The 16436-nt window shown below is 47.5% G+C and overlaps 4 protein-coding genes across 13 annotated transcripts; 2 read left to right on the top strand and 2 right to left on the bottom strand.

The window, feature by feature from the left end:
- Positions 1-273: 273 nt before the first annotated feature.
- On the bottom strand, positions 274-3094 carry LOC127346124 (uncharacterized). Its single transcript, XM_051372661.2, has 2 exons — positions 1632-3094; positions 274-559 (listed from the first exon to the last, which is right to left on the bottom strand). The coding sequence occupies exons 1-2, from the start codon at positions 2857-2859 to the stop codon at positions 549-551; spliced, it is 1239 nt and encodes a 412-aa protein (XP_051228621.1). The 5' UTR covers positions 2860-3094; the 3' UTR covers positions 274-548.
- A 3560-nt stretch (positions 3095-6654) lies between these two features.
- LOC127346122 (uncharacterized) lies at positions 6655-9640 on the top strand. Of its 8 annotated transcripts, none has more exons than XM_051372656.2 (5): positions 7316-7570; positions 7878-7952; positions 8052-8879; positions 9065-9146; positions 9342-9640. In XM_051372656.2, exons 1-4 carry the CDS (start codon positions 7413-7415, stop codon positions 9120-9122), a joined length of 1119 nt encoding a protein of 372 aa, XP_051228616.1. In that variant the 5' UTR covers positions 7316-7412; the 3' UTR covers positions 9123-9146; positions 9342-9640. The 8 variants fall into 8 exon arrangements, 6 of the variants coding, with proteins under 6 accessions (XP_051228619.1, XP_051228616.1, XP_051228618.1 ...); XM_051372658.2 differs by having other exon boundaries at positions 9335-9640; XM_051372655.2 differs by having other exon boundaries at positions 9306-9640.
- Positions 9641-10542: 902 nt separating this feature from the next.
- Positions 10543-11599, top strand: LOC127346123 (uncharacterized). Its single transcript, XM_051372660.2, has one exon. It carries the CDS (start codon positions 10544-10546, stop codon positions 11597-11599), a length of 1056 nt encoding a protein of 351 aa, XP_051228620.1. The 5' UTR covers position 10543.
- A 587-nt stretch (positions 11600-12186) lies between these two features.
- LOC127346120 (probable protein phosphatase 2C 38) lies at positions 12187-15821 on the bottom strand. Of its 3 annotated transcripts, XR_007879348.2 has the most exons (6): positions 15464-15821; positions 14924-15364; positions 14286-14653; positions 13817-14053; positions 12616-13075; positions 12187-12490 (listed from the first exon to the last, which is right to left on the bottom strand). XR_007879348.2 is itself a non-coding variant. In XM_051372652.2 (5 exons), the coding sequence occupies exons 2-5, from the start codon at positions 15249-15251 to the stop codon at positions 12842-12844; spliced, it is 1167 nt and encodes a 388-aa protein (XP_051228612.1). In that variant the 5' UTR covers positions 15252-15364; positions 15464-15821; the 3' UTR covers positions 12187-12841. The 3 variants fall into 3 exon arrangements, 2 of the variants coding, with proteins under 2 accessions (XP_051228612.1, XP_051228613.1); XM_051372652.2 differs by having other exon boundaries at positions 12187-13075; XM_051372653.2 differs by lacking the exon at positions 15464-15821 and having other exon boundaries at positions 12187-13075; positions 14924-15453.
- Positions 15822-16436: the final 615 nt, after the last annotated feature.

Here is a 16436-nt window from a genome sequence, read left to right as displayed (position 1 = left end):
TGCAAGTAGTCATTATTGTTTAGCTCATCGTCAACTTGAGCCCGTTAACGTCACCACATTATAAATTCAACTTATCAAAAGCATATGTCATGAACCACAAAAAATTGCCACAAAATATAGTACAAGTGAGCACTCTACCACCAGACTAAACCCACCGACCCCCATTTGACTCACCCTTGGATTGAGAGCATTTTGGAGAGCTCTTGTAGAAGGTGAGCACCACATGAGCATCCATCCGTATCCAGCAATAAGTCATCAGTTAGACAACGAAAGGAAGAGAAAATACACTCTACAACCAACATAAATCAGTACAGATGAAACAGCATCTGAGTAAAGTTTAAATATCCATGTAAATCCTCAATACCAAACCATAACCTATTGGTAGCTATCTTATTACACAACGCCACAGTACCAGCAGGTCCTTCGCTTTTTTCTTTCCAAACACTTGAGCATGTCCCCTGCGCAGCGTATTCAAGTCTGAGCATCCTGCTGCTCTCCATGCCCGGGTTGGGTCTACATACCTTCTTGCACAATGATTCCAGCTTCCATCAGGGTTCACCTGCAACCAGAAAAATAGCTCAGGTTTTAATAGAAGTAAAGTGGATCATAAAGTAAATAGTGGCAGTCTTCCATCTAAATCACTATCAAAAGATAAGTCTGATGATACCGTAGATGGACTATCGGTCAATTCTAAGTCTATAATATTGCAAAAGCACCCCAGTGATATGCTCTGTTGTCAAAGGAAAAGTCAAAATTGCTCTTTTTGTCAAAGCAGATATTGGTTACGGATTTGTTTGTTTATAGCCAAGACCACTATATTGCATTTAAACATATAATACGCTTATCAGCTGACCAACGTTCAACCTAAGTACATAGGAGAAATTAAAGGTACGGATCACTTCCGCCCTATCTATACACCAATAATTCTTTTCGTTGGCATACACTACATCACAGTAGCTGGTACAAGGCGCGCAAAACGCCTAAAAAGACCCAGGACACCCTCAAGCCTATTGAACAAGGGAGGGATAGACCAGAAATCTTGTTTAGCATGAGACTCCTATTTTATAGATGTTTATCCCCTAACAATATGCCTCTAGCAAGAGTCATTAATTTGAACAACCATCTTCAAGTAGCTAACTTATATAGCTTTAAAACCAGAGAATGGCTGACTAAGCTTATGTTATTATGGCTAATAACAAACTGGTGTTATTTTATAGATGCTCTGTTTCCGTCTAGGCATAGAAGCATACAGCAATGACACCACTTTTTCAGGCCGTGCTTGCAGTTTTTCAGCCATCACCCATCTGTATCGATGTGAAGAACTGCAGTATGGGAAAAATAAAACTTTATTTCCTGAATACTTTAAGAATATAAAGAACGCATCACTTAAGAAGGGGTAAGTCATATTGTGCTTTGGAATGGGTGTAAAATTAATGTGTCCACACGTATTCAGCTCAACTTTGAACTAGGTGGCTACACTATTTTTACATCCATTCCAAACACTCCTAAGTAGCTGTTCGAAGAAGCCCCTCATATGCATAAGGGCTTTCCCTTTCCCTTGTAGGTACATATCATCTACTCTGATCAGTGAAAACGTTCACACACGACATGCTCTGGTATAATATAGTTACCTGAAGCCATATGCTGGGAGATCATACAGTGTGTATAAGTGAAACTGAATCCCGGGACTCTATCGGCGGTGAACTCAGCAACTCCTTGCAGTGTCTTGTTCCTCATATCAACAGCAAGCACCCACGCCTTGTCATCCCGGTGGTCGACCTTGGTCATGAGGTAAACAACTTGGTCATCGTGCAAGCTGAGTGTGGGATGACCTGTGTGCAGTCTCTCCAAGATAGACTGGACTGTGCCTTGGCTGTCTGGAAGCACAGGGAGCAAATCAGAGTTTGCAAGTTGGTTTGCGACAGAGATCTGAGAAGCCTGGAGTATGTAGTCCTGGTGCCAACAATACATGTCGGGGGGATCAGCAGCACTCCTGCTCCATACAGCAATGGTCCAGCCATCAGCAATGTAGCCGCCTCCTTTGGCGGAACCTGGCTTGGTACGAATCTGCAGCTCGACGTATCTGATGCGGCCATCAACAACCACAATGTCCCTGGCGTTCCTCGGGCAGCCTTCGAGCACCCTGCTTGACAGCAGTGGCGGTGGAAGCGGGATGTAGCAGAGTCGAGAGTCCTCTCGGAGCACGTCGCATAGAAGGATACCCTGCCAGAGGTCAACCCAGCCCATGGTGCCAGCTTGTCCACCGATGGTGATCACAGTATGGTTGACGTGGTAGCTGTCGGCGTGCTCTGGTCGTTGGTTGAACAAGGGCGGCTTCTGGATCCATTTCCTGGTGATGGAGTTGTAGGTATACAGTTCGTACTTACCGGGCAAGGTAGTGTAGCAGAGTGCGGCGACCAGGTAAAAGTCGTCGCGGCGGCTTCGCAGGATACCGACGTGCGTGTCGTCGAGCGAGAGGGAGTCGGGGACAGCGTCCGAGTCCGAGAGCAGCTCCAGAGACGACGCGCCCTCCTCACCTACTTGTCCCAATTTGTACACGAAATAGTCGTACCGTGAGCTGCTGACGGGGACGGCGAGGAGGATGACGTCAGCCTCGGTGGCGATGATAAAGGGCGCGGAGGCGGGCGCGAGCGCGGGGCCAGAGCAGTAGACCTGGAGGCATGAGACTCGAGGCGGGGCTGCGGCGCACAGGGTGACCTGGACGTCGTGCGCGCCGTCGCCGGTCCTGCAGGAGGCGGTGGTGGCGTTGCGCTCGCTGCGGGTTGTGGCGGTGTAGATCTGCAGGTTGAGGAGGATGCTTGGTGGAAGAGGAGCCCCGTCGGCGAGGGGCCGCTCCATCTCAGATTCAAATTGCGGCGTCCATGGAACTCGTGTGCCCAACTACAGCCCAAGAGCCTGCGATTGCGGCGTCTCCTTTCCGCGCCCGCGCTGGTGGCTGGTGGTGCCTCTGCGAGTCGACTGGAAGACGGAGGCGGTGCAGGAGTATGTGGTCTCCAACGGCGGCGCCGCCGGGAGAAAGTGCACAGGGGGTGGGGGGATTTGTGACTTGTGACACTAGAAGATTTCCTCATCTTTTTTTTTTTTACACGTTTCCTCAATACGTACCCGGCAAATGGAAAGAAATGCTGCCAAAGTGCGTTTGTCCAAATACCATCGTACAACTTCTCTTCAGCTTTATACCATCGACGAATCAATCGAATGGACTTAAAGTATATTGTCTACATTGTCCGTCGTCAAGGTTCTCGCCATCGTTACCCTTGGATTTTCCAAACGTCATGGTCTCTTTCGCATCATTGCTTTTTTTTTCTCAAAAGATCATAGTATTATACATTGTACTCGCTATCAAAGAGCCGTCCGTTTGGAATCATTGTACTCGCTATCAAAGAGGGGTCTGGTATGCCCTGCTGCCGCGTCCGAATGGCTACCGCGACAACGGTGAAGCTAGAGCCCTCCCGCGCGGATGCGGCGCCGCTGTACCTGGCCTTGATTTCCCCTGTTCTTCGTACTATAGGCATCATGTCGGTTCAGAAGTGAGACAACGATCGATGGTGGCGGCACATGTTGGTGGGTGGAAGACTTTGAATCCTTTGGGTAGTGGTCCTTTGGGGGTCAAGAGGAATTCCTGGCAGTCTTTCGACACTGGAGGGGTGATGTTCCTTCTTGACGTCGGTTGTACCCCTGCCCACTCCCCCTCGCGTACCGTGGGAAACCTTAGGACCTAACCGGGTAGCACCATCATCATCGCTGCATGCCTTGCCTTCTTAAAGGTGTTGCTTGGTATGCGGTGTTTCGGAGCTCTAGGAGCCTGGTGGGACTTCGTCAAAGGGCGCAACGGTTGCAGGCCATATTTGTTTCATCGAGCTGTCCCTGTTAGCATTATTTTCTCTTTTATTTATTTTATTTTTCGTTTAGGCTTGCTCGTGCTGAGACCCCAGCAATTGTATCAGGTGGTAGCTATATTAATATGACTGCACGAAAGCCTATTTTAAGGTACTCTCCTCTAAAAATAGGTGTTTCACTTTTATTTACATACAGATATATTTAGATGCATTTTAGTTAGAGATATACACATATCTAGATAAAGTTGAGAAAACTATTTTTCAGGGTCGTGGCCCACCCAAAATTTGAGAAAAAAATGCTACCCTTAATTTTTAAAAATATTGGCTACATATATATTACTCATTTAGCAAATTTTGATCATAATTGGGAAGCACAATTGTTTTTTGAAAGTGTGCCCATCTTTTAATTGTTTCCTGCGTCTGCCACTGACTATTTTTAGACAGAGGAAGTAGAATAAATAGGTGAGGAGATATTTTGGGTCCCCTCAGAGCATCTCCAACCGCGTCCCCCAAAGCGATCCCCAAACAGCGCCGGATTTAGCGTTTGGGGATGTGTTTTCTTCGTACCGCGTTTGGGGACGTCGCTCCCAGCCGCGTCCCCCAAAGAGAATTTGAGATTTTTAAAATTTAAGCGAAAATAGTTGAATTCATTCAAACTTGCTATATATTACATAGATTCGAACGCAATTCGATGAAATTTAAACCTAAACCCTAATCTAGTAGTACTTGCGGCGGCCAGAGGGGTCGTCGTACTGGTGGAAGTTATACATGCCGTCGTGGACGACGTCCTGCTTGTCGCGCTCGTCGGGCTCGTCCTTCACCGCGCCGCTGGGCCCAGCTTCGTCGTCGTTGGTGAGGTCGACGAGCGGCATCCCCGCATCGTGGATGGACATGGAGATGGCCGCGCCGACGTCGCCCCTCCAGGTGTCCTTGTCGTTCATGGACGCCAGGAACGCGGCATGCAACCCTGGGCAGTCCTCGGGGTCGTCGCTGCTGGCGATGAGGCGCTGCCGCCGCTCGTACTCCGCTAGCTGCTCGGCCTTCGCGGCTTCCTCGTCGTCCTGCTCCTCCTTCACCTCCGGCTTCGGAACGAGGAGGGCACCGCCGGCGCGCCTATGTTGTTGCCGCGCTGGTTCACGGATGTTGACGCTGCTGCTGCCACGCCTCCGAAAGACGGGCGGTGTCGCGTACTCCAGCTCTTCCTTGACCTCGCGCTTCGGCACGCTGGACGGCGTGGCGCGGTGCGAGGAAGGCGTCGATCGCGCCGGCCCCGAGGCAGAAGAGCTCGAGGAGGATGAGTACGTCCTCCTCGGCTGCCAGCGCGCTGCGGCCGAAGGAGATGGTGGCGGCGAAGGCGGCATCTCCAACCTTGAGGTGCCGTTCTGGATGCCGTCGACGACGTTCGGGAGGGTGCGCCCGAGAACGCCCAGAAGCGAAGGCGCCCCTGCTTATTCCAAGAGTTCCTCCGGCCGACGAGGCCATCGGTGTTGTTCATCTCGGCATCGTGCTGCGCCTGGAAGAAGTCCGCCCACCAGCCGTCGTTACCAGTGGGGGCCCAGGTGGGATCGGCTCGCTCCTCGGCGCTGAGGCGAGCACGCTGAGTCCTGATCGCGTCCCTCCAGCGTTCGGTTCCCGGCGGCGGCGGCGGGACGTCGTCCCCGTTGACGGCCATCCTCCAGCCGCCGCTGCTTGGCAGGCGCATGTCCGGCGGGACAGGGTACCGCGCGCGGTACAACGCCCACGCTTCCGCTACCGTGAGGCTGCCGCGGCCGAAGCCGTTCGCCGCGAGGAAGTTCTTGCGGGAGGACGACATTGGCGCCGAGGAAGGAGGTGCGACGAGAGAAAGGGGGTGCGGCGAGATTGGAAGCGGCGAGAGGAATGGGGAAGGAAGGAGGGACGCTCTTTATTGTACATCGGCGGCAGGCGAGGCGGCAGCGGGGCGTTGGCCACAATAAACGCCGGCGCGGATGGCCACGCGTCCATGCATGACGAGATGCGTCACTGCGTTGTCTGGGAAAGCTGAGCGCCATTAACGTCGCTTGACCAGAGGTAGGCGATGGGGTTTTAGACTTCCGTGTCACGGACGCGTCGGTCCCGCGTTTCCTCGCCTCGCTTTTCGTTGTGTCCGGCGTGCCCGGAGCGTCTCCTATGAATGGGCTCGGGCGCCGGACACCGTATTGGGCGCCGGACAGGAGGAGATTTTGGGGCGCGGCTGGGAAGGAAAAAATATTCGGCGCATCCCAAATACCTTTGGGAACGCGGCTGGGAAGGAAAAAATGTTCGACGCATTTTGGAACGCGGCTAGAGTTGCTCTCAGAGCATCTCCAACAGGCGCTGTATGCAGCACTGTATCCAAAAAAACAACTAGTTTAGCGCGCGAGAGACGTAAATTGTTGCTCCAACAGATGTTGTAACCGGTGCTGTAAAGTGGAGCGCGCTGCAAAAGCGCTATCTGGTGCACTATATTTAGAGCGCCGGAAAGAGCGCGCTGTACAAATCGCGCGCAGAAACAACTACTTAGTTTTACAGGCTCCAAAATTTAGAGGGTCTGCCGAAGGAGAATATGGCCTCACGCGATGGAGCGCTGGCGCGGCTGAGATGCTCTCAGGAGTCCGGCCGGGCGGCAAACAAAGAAGACACGACCACGTCGACATCAATTAAGGGAGGGGAAGCATCGCGCGTGGTGGTTTGGCTGACCGATAACGGCACAACTAACTAGTACTACACAAAACACGGGTATAACTAAAATCAATAATTGAGCAAAGCCGGGCTACACGAACAAAGCCCGGTAGGTCCACCTGTTGGTTTATTGCGCGCCTCTCCTTCACACGATACGCTCGACCAGCAAACTGCAGGCATCATCCATTTCCTGAGCGGCCGGTGCACAGGCGCCATGACCACAAGAAAGGAAGACAAGATCCATAGATGACTGGGGTGGAGAGCTCGACCTGCCCGTGCAAGAAAGGCTAGCTGTGTTCTCTTTGCCATGGCCGCCCTCGACTCCTTCCGGAACGGCGATGGGAGGAGGCCGCCGGCAGCCTCCTCCTCCTGCCTCTTCTACTTCGGTCTGACGAACCAGCCGGCGAGACTAGCTGTCGAGGTGAGCCACTGGTTTTCTAACTACTAGCTGATTCTTTTTTCCAAATATTTGCTGTTTTGATTTGGAGTAGAGTAGAGTAGATTTTTTTCCTCTTTGCATGAGTTGGGTTTTGTTATCACTTGGTGTTATGTTAGGTTCCTGCTCCCCACTCCCCCTTTTTTCTTCTTCTTCTGATAACTTACTCCCTTTATTAAATCCAGTTCCGTCTTCACATTTTTTTTTTTTAAAAAAAAAGTAACTTTTAACCCATCCGCTTAACCAGCCCAAATCTATCCACGAACATGGGCCAGATATCGGCCCGCCGTATCAAAGCTTCCCAAAACGGATATAAGGCAAAACAAAGCAAGGGTTAGTCCTTTCCTTTATTTAATTAGGTTTCCGATCTCTAAGCGCCGCCAACGCCGCCGCAACAGCCGCCGCGATTCGCGGACTCGCGACTCGCGGCGCGGCAGATGAGACCTCGCCAGCGAAAGAAACAGCGCGAGCTGGAGCGCCAACGCAATCGAGACGCCATGCTGCCCCCTGATGCTGTGCCCTTTGCCTGGACTACGGCCGAGCACCGTCGTGGCAAGGCGGCGGTTGCTCTGGATTCACCGGAAGGGTCAGCGAGGTATACGACTTAGTTATCTTTTGGATGCAATGCATACGAATGAAAAACGCAGCGTATTAGAAAATGATCCATCTTTACCAAGCCTTTAGTAACCTTTGTTCACAATACCTTTTGATATTCGGTATCTCGATTCATTCATGTTGATCTTGTTATTCAAACAAGCAATGGATAAGCAGTTGAAAGACCGGCTATTTAGCCATCTGGTATCTTGTTGAGTGTCTATATTTAGAAGGTGGAAACTACCAGTTAGCTTGAAGTGTTCTTATATGGATTCAGTCTTACAATTGTTTACTATACTTGCTGACAGACAACTCCCAGTGGATGTGAATTATCAAGATGCACTTGGGATGATGGCACAATCTTATAGCATCCATCCAGTCAGGTCTGTCATTATATACTTTACAAAAGGAACCATATACTCTTTTATTTTGTGTAATAACAATAATAATAATAATAATAGTTTTTTTATGTGTGCACCCAGTATACAGACGCTTGAAAACTTTTTGGTTGCTCATCCACTCGTGCATACTAAGCGTCCATTTGGGAGCGCAATCTCAATTCAAGTTATGAAAGCCGATGGCAGGTTTTTATTGCTGGCTGTCATGGATGAGATATCAGAACAACATTCAGAAAATATTAGCTGGGATGGGAATTTCAGTATTGCTGACATTCTGATTGTTAAGTATAAATATTCTATAAAGATGAAGATTCAGAAGGAGCCCGTGAAGGTTCAGGAGAGTGCCGGACAACTCCAGGCAAAAGTCAATGACCTAAAAAGATTGGCTGCCATATTTTTACCGCTCTATGAGGATGCCAAGGGTGTTTTGCCAGTTTTCCTTGATAAATTCAAACAAGACCTCGAGGAAGTAACTACTGGGCTGGTTGAGGAGAAGTGGTTCATGGAATATTTGACTTATCACGTTGGCATCATGCCAACGACTGCTCGTAGAAACTTTGCGACATCGCTGATCTCTAAAAATTTTAATATCCTAAGGTCCATTGTGCTCTCAAAACCGTCTGCATATCCTAATAGTTGGAAAACAATTGTGAAATCGACGAAAAATGGTAGCATTACTCTTCTTCACGATGTGTACTATCATGACAATCCTTGTACCGCAGAGAGGCCTGATAAATATGAAAGCACTGTGCGTGGGCTTATCAGATTTATGCGCAATGTTATGGAGCATGGCAAGCGTCATGAACAAAGGTCTTGCGACTATGAATTGGAGATATATCTAGCGTGGATGTTCCCTAATTTTCTTCCAGGCTTAATGCGTACCCTGCTGCAACGAGGAATCATGACAAAACAGTGCGTACATCATCCTGAACTTTATTTCAGTTTATTTTAGTATTGTGTTTGTTTTAGATATTTGGTCTTAAAGATCCTTCATTTCTTCTTTTAATATTATACAAGTAAACGTATTTGAACATACATACATTTTTAGCAGTGATATTCTTATTTTTCTTTCTAACAAACATTTTTTGATGTGCTAGTTTGGAAGATATCTGGTCAGCTTTTAAAGCATCAAAGTCAGATAGATGGGATCCATGATCCATATAATTGCGAAGGGAGGAGGTATGTATTTATGTATCCATTGGTCTGAATGGTTCCAAGATTTAGTACATCCTATGGCGCACTGATATATTGATTAGAATTTATAATTTGCATTGTTATAGCTAATGTGTAGATTGTTGGTGCATCGCTAAAACGTGCCCCCCTCTTATGATTTGTCAGTTTTGTGGTCTCATGATTGAGTTTATAAGGTTGCAGTTCCTTCAAAAAAATTGGGAAAGGAGCGGTATATTGAAGAGGTCAGTGATGAAATGTTATATGTGTACAAAGATGTACTTTCTGGACATATATCCCATTCTGTCAGAAAAAGGAGAAGCAGAATGTACACGACTTTACATTTTACATCTACTGTTTGCTGACTGTAAGTACATATAAAAATATGCATTCTCTCTTTGAGATGCATGGCTTGTAATACGTGTATATACATATGTTGTATCATGTATTGTAGCTAAATGTTTGTATATAGTGTGGTAAATGGAGATTATCCATGATGTGTACGTATGTGTGATATATGTATTGTTGGACATTTTTTTGTTGAGAAAATTTATTGTTGGACTTGAAAAAACACTGTTATAGTATCTTTTTTTCTTTATTGTTATTTCTAACTCGTATTTATAAAGGTTGAATTGTTTTCAGAAATGCTCATAATGTAAACGTGTGCTGTTCCCCTTATGTTAATTAGTTGGATGCTCGTTTTGCTTGCGGGAAGAACCGGGTACATGGCTTTCACTATTTCTATGTCACTTCTCACTTGCTCTGCTCTTTTCTGTCTCTACCCCTGTACACCAGATCAATCTATGGTGGCGGTGCTACCACAATAAAATTCTCCGGATTTACGAGTAGCAGTACTAGGCCGAGCCCAAATATTGCAACCAAGGGCCCATTCGAAGCTGCAACAGAGGCCAGCGAGACTAGGAACACACAGATTGGATCGTCGTTGGACGGACGTTTCGTTTCTTCTGCGATCGGGACACCTGGGCAGTTCATCAGATTCTGGAGGAGAGCAGCACCTTGCAAGACATCATCAGAAAACCTAGCCGGTAACGGTGAACTCTCAACTCTGGCATCGATGGACAAACCTTCCGTCAAGGGCCTCAGCACCTCAGCAGGAGGAAGGGGAATATCAGTTCGATCGGCTCAGCCATTTACCCGATGAGGTGCTGCTCAACATTGTAGAGCGGCTTGATGCTGCAGAAGCCGCAAGAACCGCCGCCCTCTCCAGATGGTGGAAGCACTCTCCGGATGGTGGAAGCAGACCCTGCTATGCTCTCCAAAATTCTTATAATGGTTGGTCCTACTGACAACGTGCAAGAGAGGAGCGACGATGATGTTGCTCGGGCTAACTTAGCCGTGCCTTCTAGAAGAGTAACACAAGTCCATACGCCATTCACCGCCTATGCATGCGGTTCTTCTTGGGAGATGGATCCATTATAATTTTCCAGACTTCTGCCAACGCCATAGCAGCACAGAAGAAGGTTTGCGTGGCTGAATTCACAATCTTGACGGAGAAGGAAGGTCGTCGATGCAGCCCTGACGATATGCTGGCTTACGGGAGGAGGCTCAGCTCCCTTGTTGACGACTGTCCGGACGCGTTCAGTTGCCTGACACGACTCAAGCTAGAGAATCTTAATTTAGGTGAGTCAGATTTCCCTAGAATTTTCAGGTTGTGTAAGCTACTGCAGTTCCTCCACTTGGACAACTGCGACATGGGGTTTGGGTCCTTGCTGGAGGTGGAACACCCGCGGCTCCGTGAGCTTGAGGTTTTCCGGAGTGATTTCGAGAGGGTTGATTTGAACTGGCTGCCGGAGCTCACAACGCTGGCATTTTCTACTTGGCTATCTTTGGATGATCCGTTGTCTTTTGGTTATGTCCCGCAGCTCCACACCGTGAGCATCAGAAATCCGGCTCTTTCATGGCAGAAGATGCTCAAACTAAGCGAATTTCTCGGCAAAGCAACCGTGAGCAACCTGACTCTTGGCTTTGAAAAGGAAAAAATCTGGGTTAAACCTGAAGACCCGAGAGAATTGTCACGCGTGTTCAGCAAACTAAGGCTTGTGAATTTAGCTGCCATTTCAAATGAATGCGATCTGACTTGGACGGTGTTTATTCTGCAAGGTGCGCCTTCCCTTGAGGAGCTATGCATCAGGGTTTGCGACTGCTCGGGGGTGAGGAATAAGGAAAAGAGGAAGAACCTTGGGTATAGCGAGGAGAGGAAGGACGCGGATGCAAAATGGGAAGCATCGGATTTCAAGCACAATAATCTTTCCGTGCTCAGGATCTTTGGGTTTCAATCAGAAGACAAGTTTGTGGGTTATGCAAGAGCAGTCATGCACATAGCAGTCAATCTGAAGGACATATACTTTCATGAGAAGCCAGCGTGCAAGGTGGAGTGTGCATACATCGGCCGACGAAGTAACAAATACCCGCGGTCAGTCGATGGAGAAGATCATGCTTAGGATCAGCATGTATAGGCACCCGCTTTTAAGGCTTCACTTCCCATTATAAAAATATAATGAAGTTTTGCTTCTTACTAGATAACAAGGAAACATTTTGTTTATGGTTCTCTTGAACACTTATTTTTGTTTAGTTGTCTTATCATATCTGCACATTTTTGGCTACGAAGACTGCTTGTTGTTTTTTTTATCTCGGGAAGGAAGTGACTGCATATTGTATTAGTGAGAGAAAAAGAACGGAAGTGACTGCATATCGTATTAGTGAGAGAAAACGAACACTACAAGATTCTAGGTAGGATCAATGCATGGGTTTCATCCCAGCTGTGGTCACAGCACAACAACTACAAGAAACAACCCATGTTTTTCCTCGAGAAAAATATTTTCAGCCTGGGTCATCACAACACCAATTCACTAGTGTTTCATTTTTCCATTGGTTTTAACAACACACAGGAAACTGCCAAATAAACCACCACACTAATAGATGATCCCAAAGTGGGGAACCTTTAGGATACTTGAATCATCACTCAGTCAGACTGCGAACCCAAAGCGACGGATACAAGGATAAACAAACAAAATCCAACTCAACACCGTAAACCAAGTCACACTTTAATTTCCTCTCAAAATTGGAATTCTCTTCTCACACATGATGATTCTTTCTATATAACCATTAAACCATGTGCTTTCTACACACCTTAGATTCAACCAAATGAAGTGCTCCCTCTGTTTCATACTATAAGACATTTTGGTCTTATAATATGTAACAGGGGAGTACATTTTTTTTCCATGCCAGCTTGGCAAAATGGACATATATTCCTTACAAAGTCCATCGCTAATGCAACCGAACTCTGTCAAATATTTTATACACTGGGGACCTGAAATTCGGACAGGGAGACACTGCAAAACGAAAGAAATGGATTATGAGATGCAAGAACAGCAACTAATCCCGCAAGGCTCGAATAATCCCATGTTTCTGTAAATACTGCCCGAGTTCATCCACCCGCGAAAAGAAACGCTGATACCTGCAGTTATGCAGCTGCCAGGTTTCTCCGAACAGACAGGGCAGGGGTCATCACACCGATGACGTACCGTGTTCTTGAGCTCATGTAACGGCAAGAACGCCTCTAGCTGTACATATTAGAGGTCAAATAAATATGCTACTCCATGCAGCTCGGGTGTACATCTGCATGTGATGTAGAGAGCACCAGCCAAGATATGAAGGATATTTCCAGAAAGCGTCAATGATGGTCAGCATTTCTGTGCAATCGTCGGGGTACCACCACCACCCCTTAGTGAAAGCAATGGGCCACCATATAACCTCTTGCCAATGAGTGCAGGGTCCATGAATAGTACTACAACAGTAATATCATCATGGAAGTGTCTCCTGACCCCACGGTCAATCTTCTTCAAGTCTGAGTACCGCATTTCCCTTTTCTTCGCTGCCTCTCGGAGAGCTGCTTTTATTAGCCTTCTTGCAATACCCTGCAAAGATTTTTCATAATGTTTAGCAACCAGCAGCACTTGACAAGTGAACTTCAGGAGCATCCAACAACTAGACGAAAGGAAAGTAAATTTGCAAAGAGAGCATCACCTATGATGATCAAACTAAGTATGAAAGGTACCTTCATCCTTTTAAAATGCAAGGTAAATTTGTTCGGTTTTTTATTATAATGCAATGTGATTTGCAAGCAGTGTGCTTGCATTTGGCAGACATTCATGTAATTTCATTAAAAACCGTCAAAATGATGCACCCTTTGCATTGGTATATCCCCCAACAAAGGAGGGTCTAGATAGGAAACTGAGGCTAAAAGAACCAGGGGACACAAAATGCCATGGTTTATTAATGTACTTGATTCTACGACAGTGACAACAAAAACCAAAATATGTGATGATGAATTGACTCACATAAGAAAATGAATTAATTAAACAAACGGTGAACTGACGCAAACGCATTCTGCAGCCAACCTGATTTGAAACAATGACTCAATGACTGCTTATGTGGAAATAAATTATACATCCATGGCAGATTAGTTCCGTTGGACATAATCTATGTCACAGCAATACCAAGGCAATACAATATAAACTCTACACGTTTTGACAAAATGACTGGTGTCATCTAATTTTGGCTAAATTTCAACAACATAACGCAAGCCTTAAATAGGAAGTATATTTCAGTACATTGCAAAAGAATAATATAAGAGAAAGTGTGGAATGTCATCTTACATTCCGAGGTGAAGAATACACTATATCCACAGCTTCCTGGTTGCTCAAGTGCTCCCATAGTCCATCAGAGGCAAATATAACAAACTGATCTTCTGCGCACAGTCTATGCTCTAGTATGGATGGCTCTGGACAAAGAATTTGTTTATGAAAGGGTCCTGGAATACGGAACCGTGCCAAAAGAGGCTCGCGGTTGAACTCTGAACTTTTCAAGTAGGCATCGCCAATTGATCTGGAAATCTGAACACAAAGCAAAAGGCTAGAGCATGAGTACTTATGCCAACACACTAGCAGCAATCGTGGAAATTTGTACAAATGGTGTGCCCCTTAGAAGCAAATAATCAAGCACTAAGTAGTCTTCCGACCCAAATTTACATCGAGTACTTCCTCACGGAATTCAGCCAATAATCAAGCAATCATGAAACTTTCTACAAATGGTCTATTTTACAGAATTCAGCACAATGAAACATACCTGAATAATGCCTTTCACACGCCAAACATTGTGCTTTAGGACCACAATCCGTGGATCATCTGGGTGTAACTGTCTTAGCTCATCCCTTACAGCCTCAAAGCTCGCATTATGCTCCGAAGACAGCTGAACCGCCTTGATATCTCTGCCGCCCCTTTCAATTCTCCCAAGAACAGCACGAGAATCTCCAGCATTTGCTATGTAGAGAACTCCTTCGTTGATGACGCCAACCAAGCAGCACGAACCAACCGAGGCGATCTGCGGTTTAATGAGCCATTGCTTCCTCACAAGGTTCAGAAACCCCTCTTCAGTGGCGGCATAAGTTTTGCGTATGACATCAGCTGAAACGGTCTGTTGTTCCGTCGCGAACTCTGCAGCGAAGCAATAATTAATCAGCTGTGAGTAGACAGTCAGATTCATTAAAAAGTTCAGTGAACATCATCTAGGCTGAGGCGCCACATTCTGAAATAGTCAGTTTTCATGCTAATACAGAATGAACAAGATATTTCTATGATTAGTCTAAAACGAAATATCACGGAACCAACATCTAGGATGAGGTACTAAGATAGTCTATTTCATCATGTAACTAAATAATCGATAAGGATCTTTCTATGACTTGAAGCATTAAGGTGCACACTTACTCTTTAGATGTTGGAACAAATTATCGGCGATGAACCGCGCAGTCTCCGGCCCGCCATGGCCATCATAGACGCCGACGAACGTCCCACACGGCCCCTGCGCGCCATCGATAACGAAGGGGCCAGCCTCGACCTGGCTCCCGTCCTCGAGCAGATTGTTGGCCTGCACGACGGCCATGGAGAAGTCCCCGCAGGCGTGCTTCCCGGTGTCCTTGTACCAGAGCAGGCCGTCCCTGGTCCCAACCCCGGCGCCCCCGCCCACGACCTGCGCGTCGGACAGAGAGGGCTTGAAGCAGGGCCGCACGATGCGCATCATGGTTTGCCCCACCATTTTCACCAGCGGCGGCGACTCGCTGAGAGCACGCGGATCGGACGGTGGCGGGAATCGAAAGCCGGCCTAGATCCAGCAGGAGCGGCTTTGGTTTGACCCGAGCAACAAGAAACCTGGGGAAAAAATCCCAGCTTGATGCTCAGGACAGGGTTGAAGCTAGCTAGGACCTAAGAATCCACAGAATAATAATACTAATCAGCTCAGCAAGAAACCTGGAAGCTCCGGCTCCGGTGGTTCCGCCGCATGAGCCGAGACAAGCAATCCTCCACGCTTGCTGAAAGCAATCAATCCGGCGGCGTGGGATTGGGTGCGGAGAACAAATTAGAAAGACTGTGCAGAAGAGACCGCGGGAAATCGGCGAATCGATCGGGAATCCAGCGGCCGGACAGAGCTGGAGATCAAACTGAGTTGGATCGGGGCGCTGCTGCTGCTTGTTGTTCAAGAAAGGAGGCTGAGGAGGAGGAGGAAGAAGGGGAGGATGGTTCCGCGTATGAGCTGAGCGCGGCGTGGGATTTGGGCAAGAAAAGGTAGACCATGTGACGACCTTTCTTTCTCCTCTTCTTCTTCTTCTTCTTTACCTACTAATAAAGGAAGTAAGGTTTCTCCCCAAATTTTCGTCCGTTTTTTAATTATCCTTAATTTCTAGATGAAATTACAAGGAATGCCACCGCTTTTGTTAACGCTAAAACCAGGTGTTTTTGTTTCAATCGGTCGCAGGCTGGTGGGTGGCGCTGTGGACACCTAGGTGCGTTGATGGGCCTGATCTGGACCGAAATCCGCTCGTCAAAGGTTGCCCGCTGCCGTAGGCTGATATGACTGGATATTTTTAGTCCCACCTCGCTTTGTTACTAGGCGTTCGACCTGTTTATATACCTCAAATTTCCCGTAACGAACAAGCCTCTTCGCTGAGATCCGATTAGAGAAATGGTGTCCAGCACTAGCCTGATAAGGGAAGGAAAGGATGGATAGATTGCAGAGAAAAACACAAAGGAAAGAAATCAGTGAGCAATCGCGATGAGAAAAACATGTGGGAAAAGCTCCGAAGTTGGGAGCCGCCGGGCGGAAGACGCGAGTCTGAGTCTAGCAAAGCTGCCTGATGTCATGGCCTCGACCAGGCCGTAAGAATCAATTAGGGAGGGAAGTGCACATTCGAACTACGAGGTGAGATATTGGCCATGGCGGTGT

The sequence above is a fragment of the Lolium perenne genome, chromosome 3 (assembly GCF_019359855.2).
Source record: "Lolium perenne isolate Kyuss_39 chromosome 3, Kyuss_2.0, whole genome shotgun sequence".
In the NCBI taxonomy this organism is placed as follows: domain Eukaryota; kingdom Viridiplantae; phylum Streptophyta; class Magnoliopsida; order Poales; family Poaceae; genus Lolium; species Lolium perenne.
This window is presented reverse-complemented; position numbering and strand designations above follow the sequence as displayed.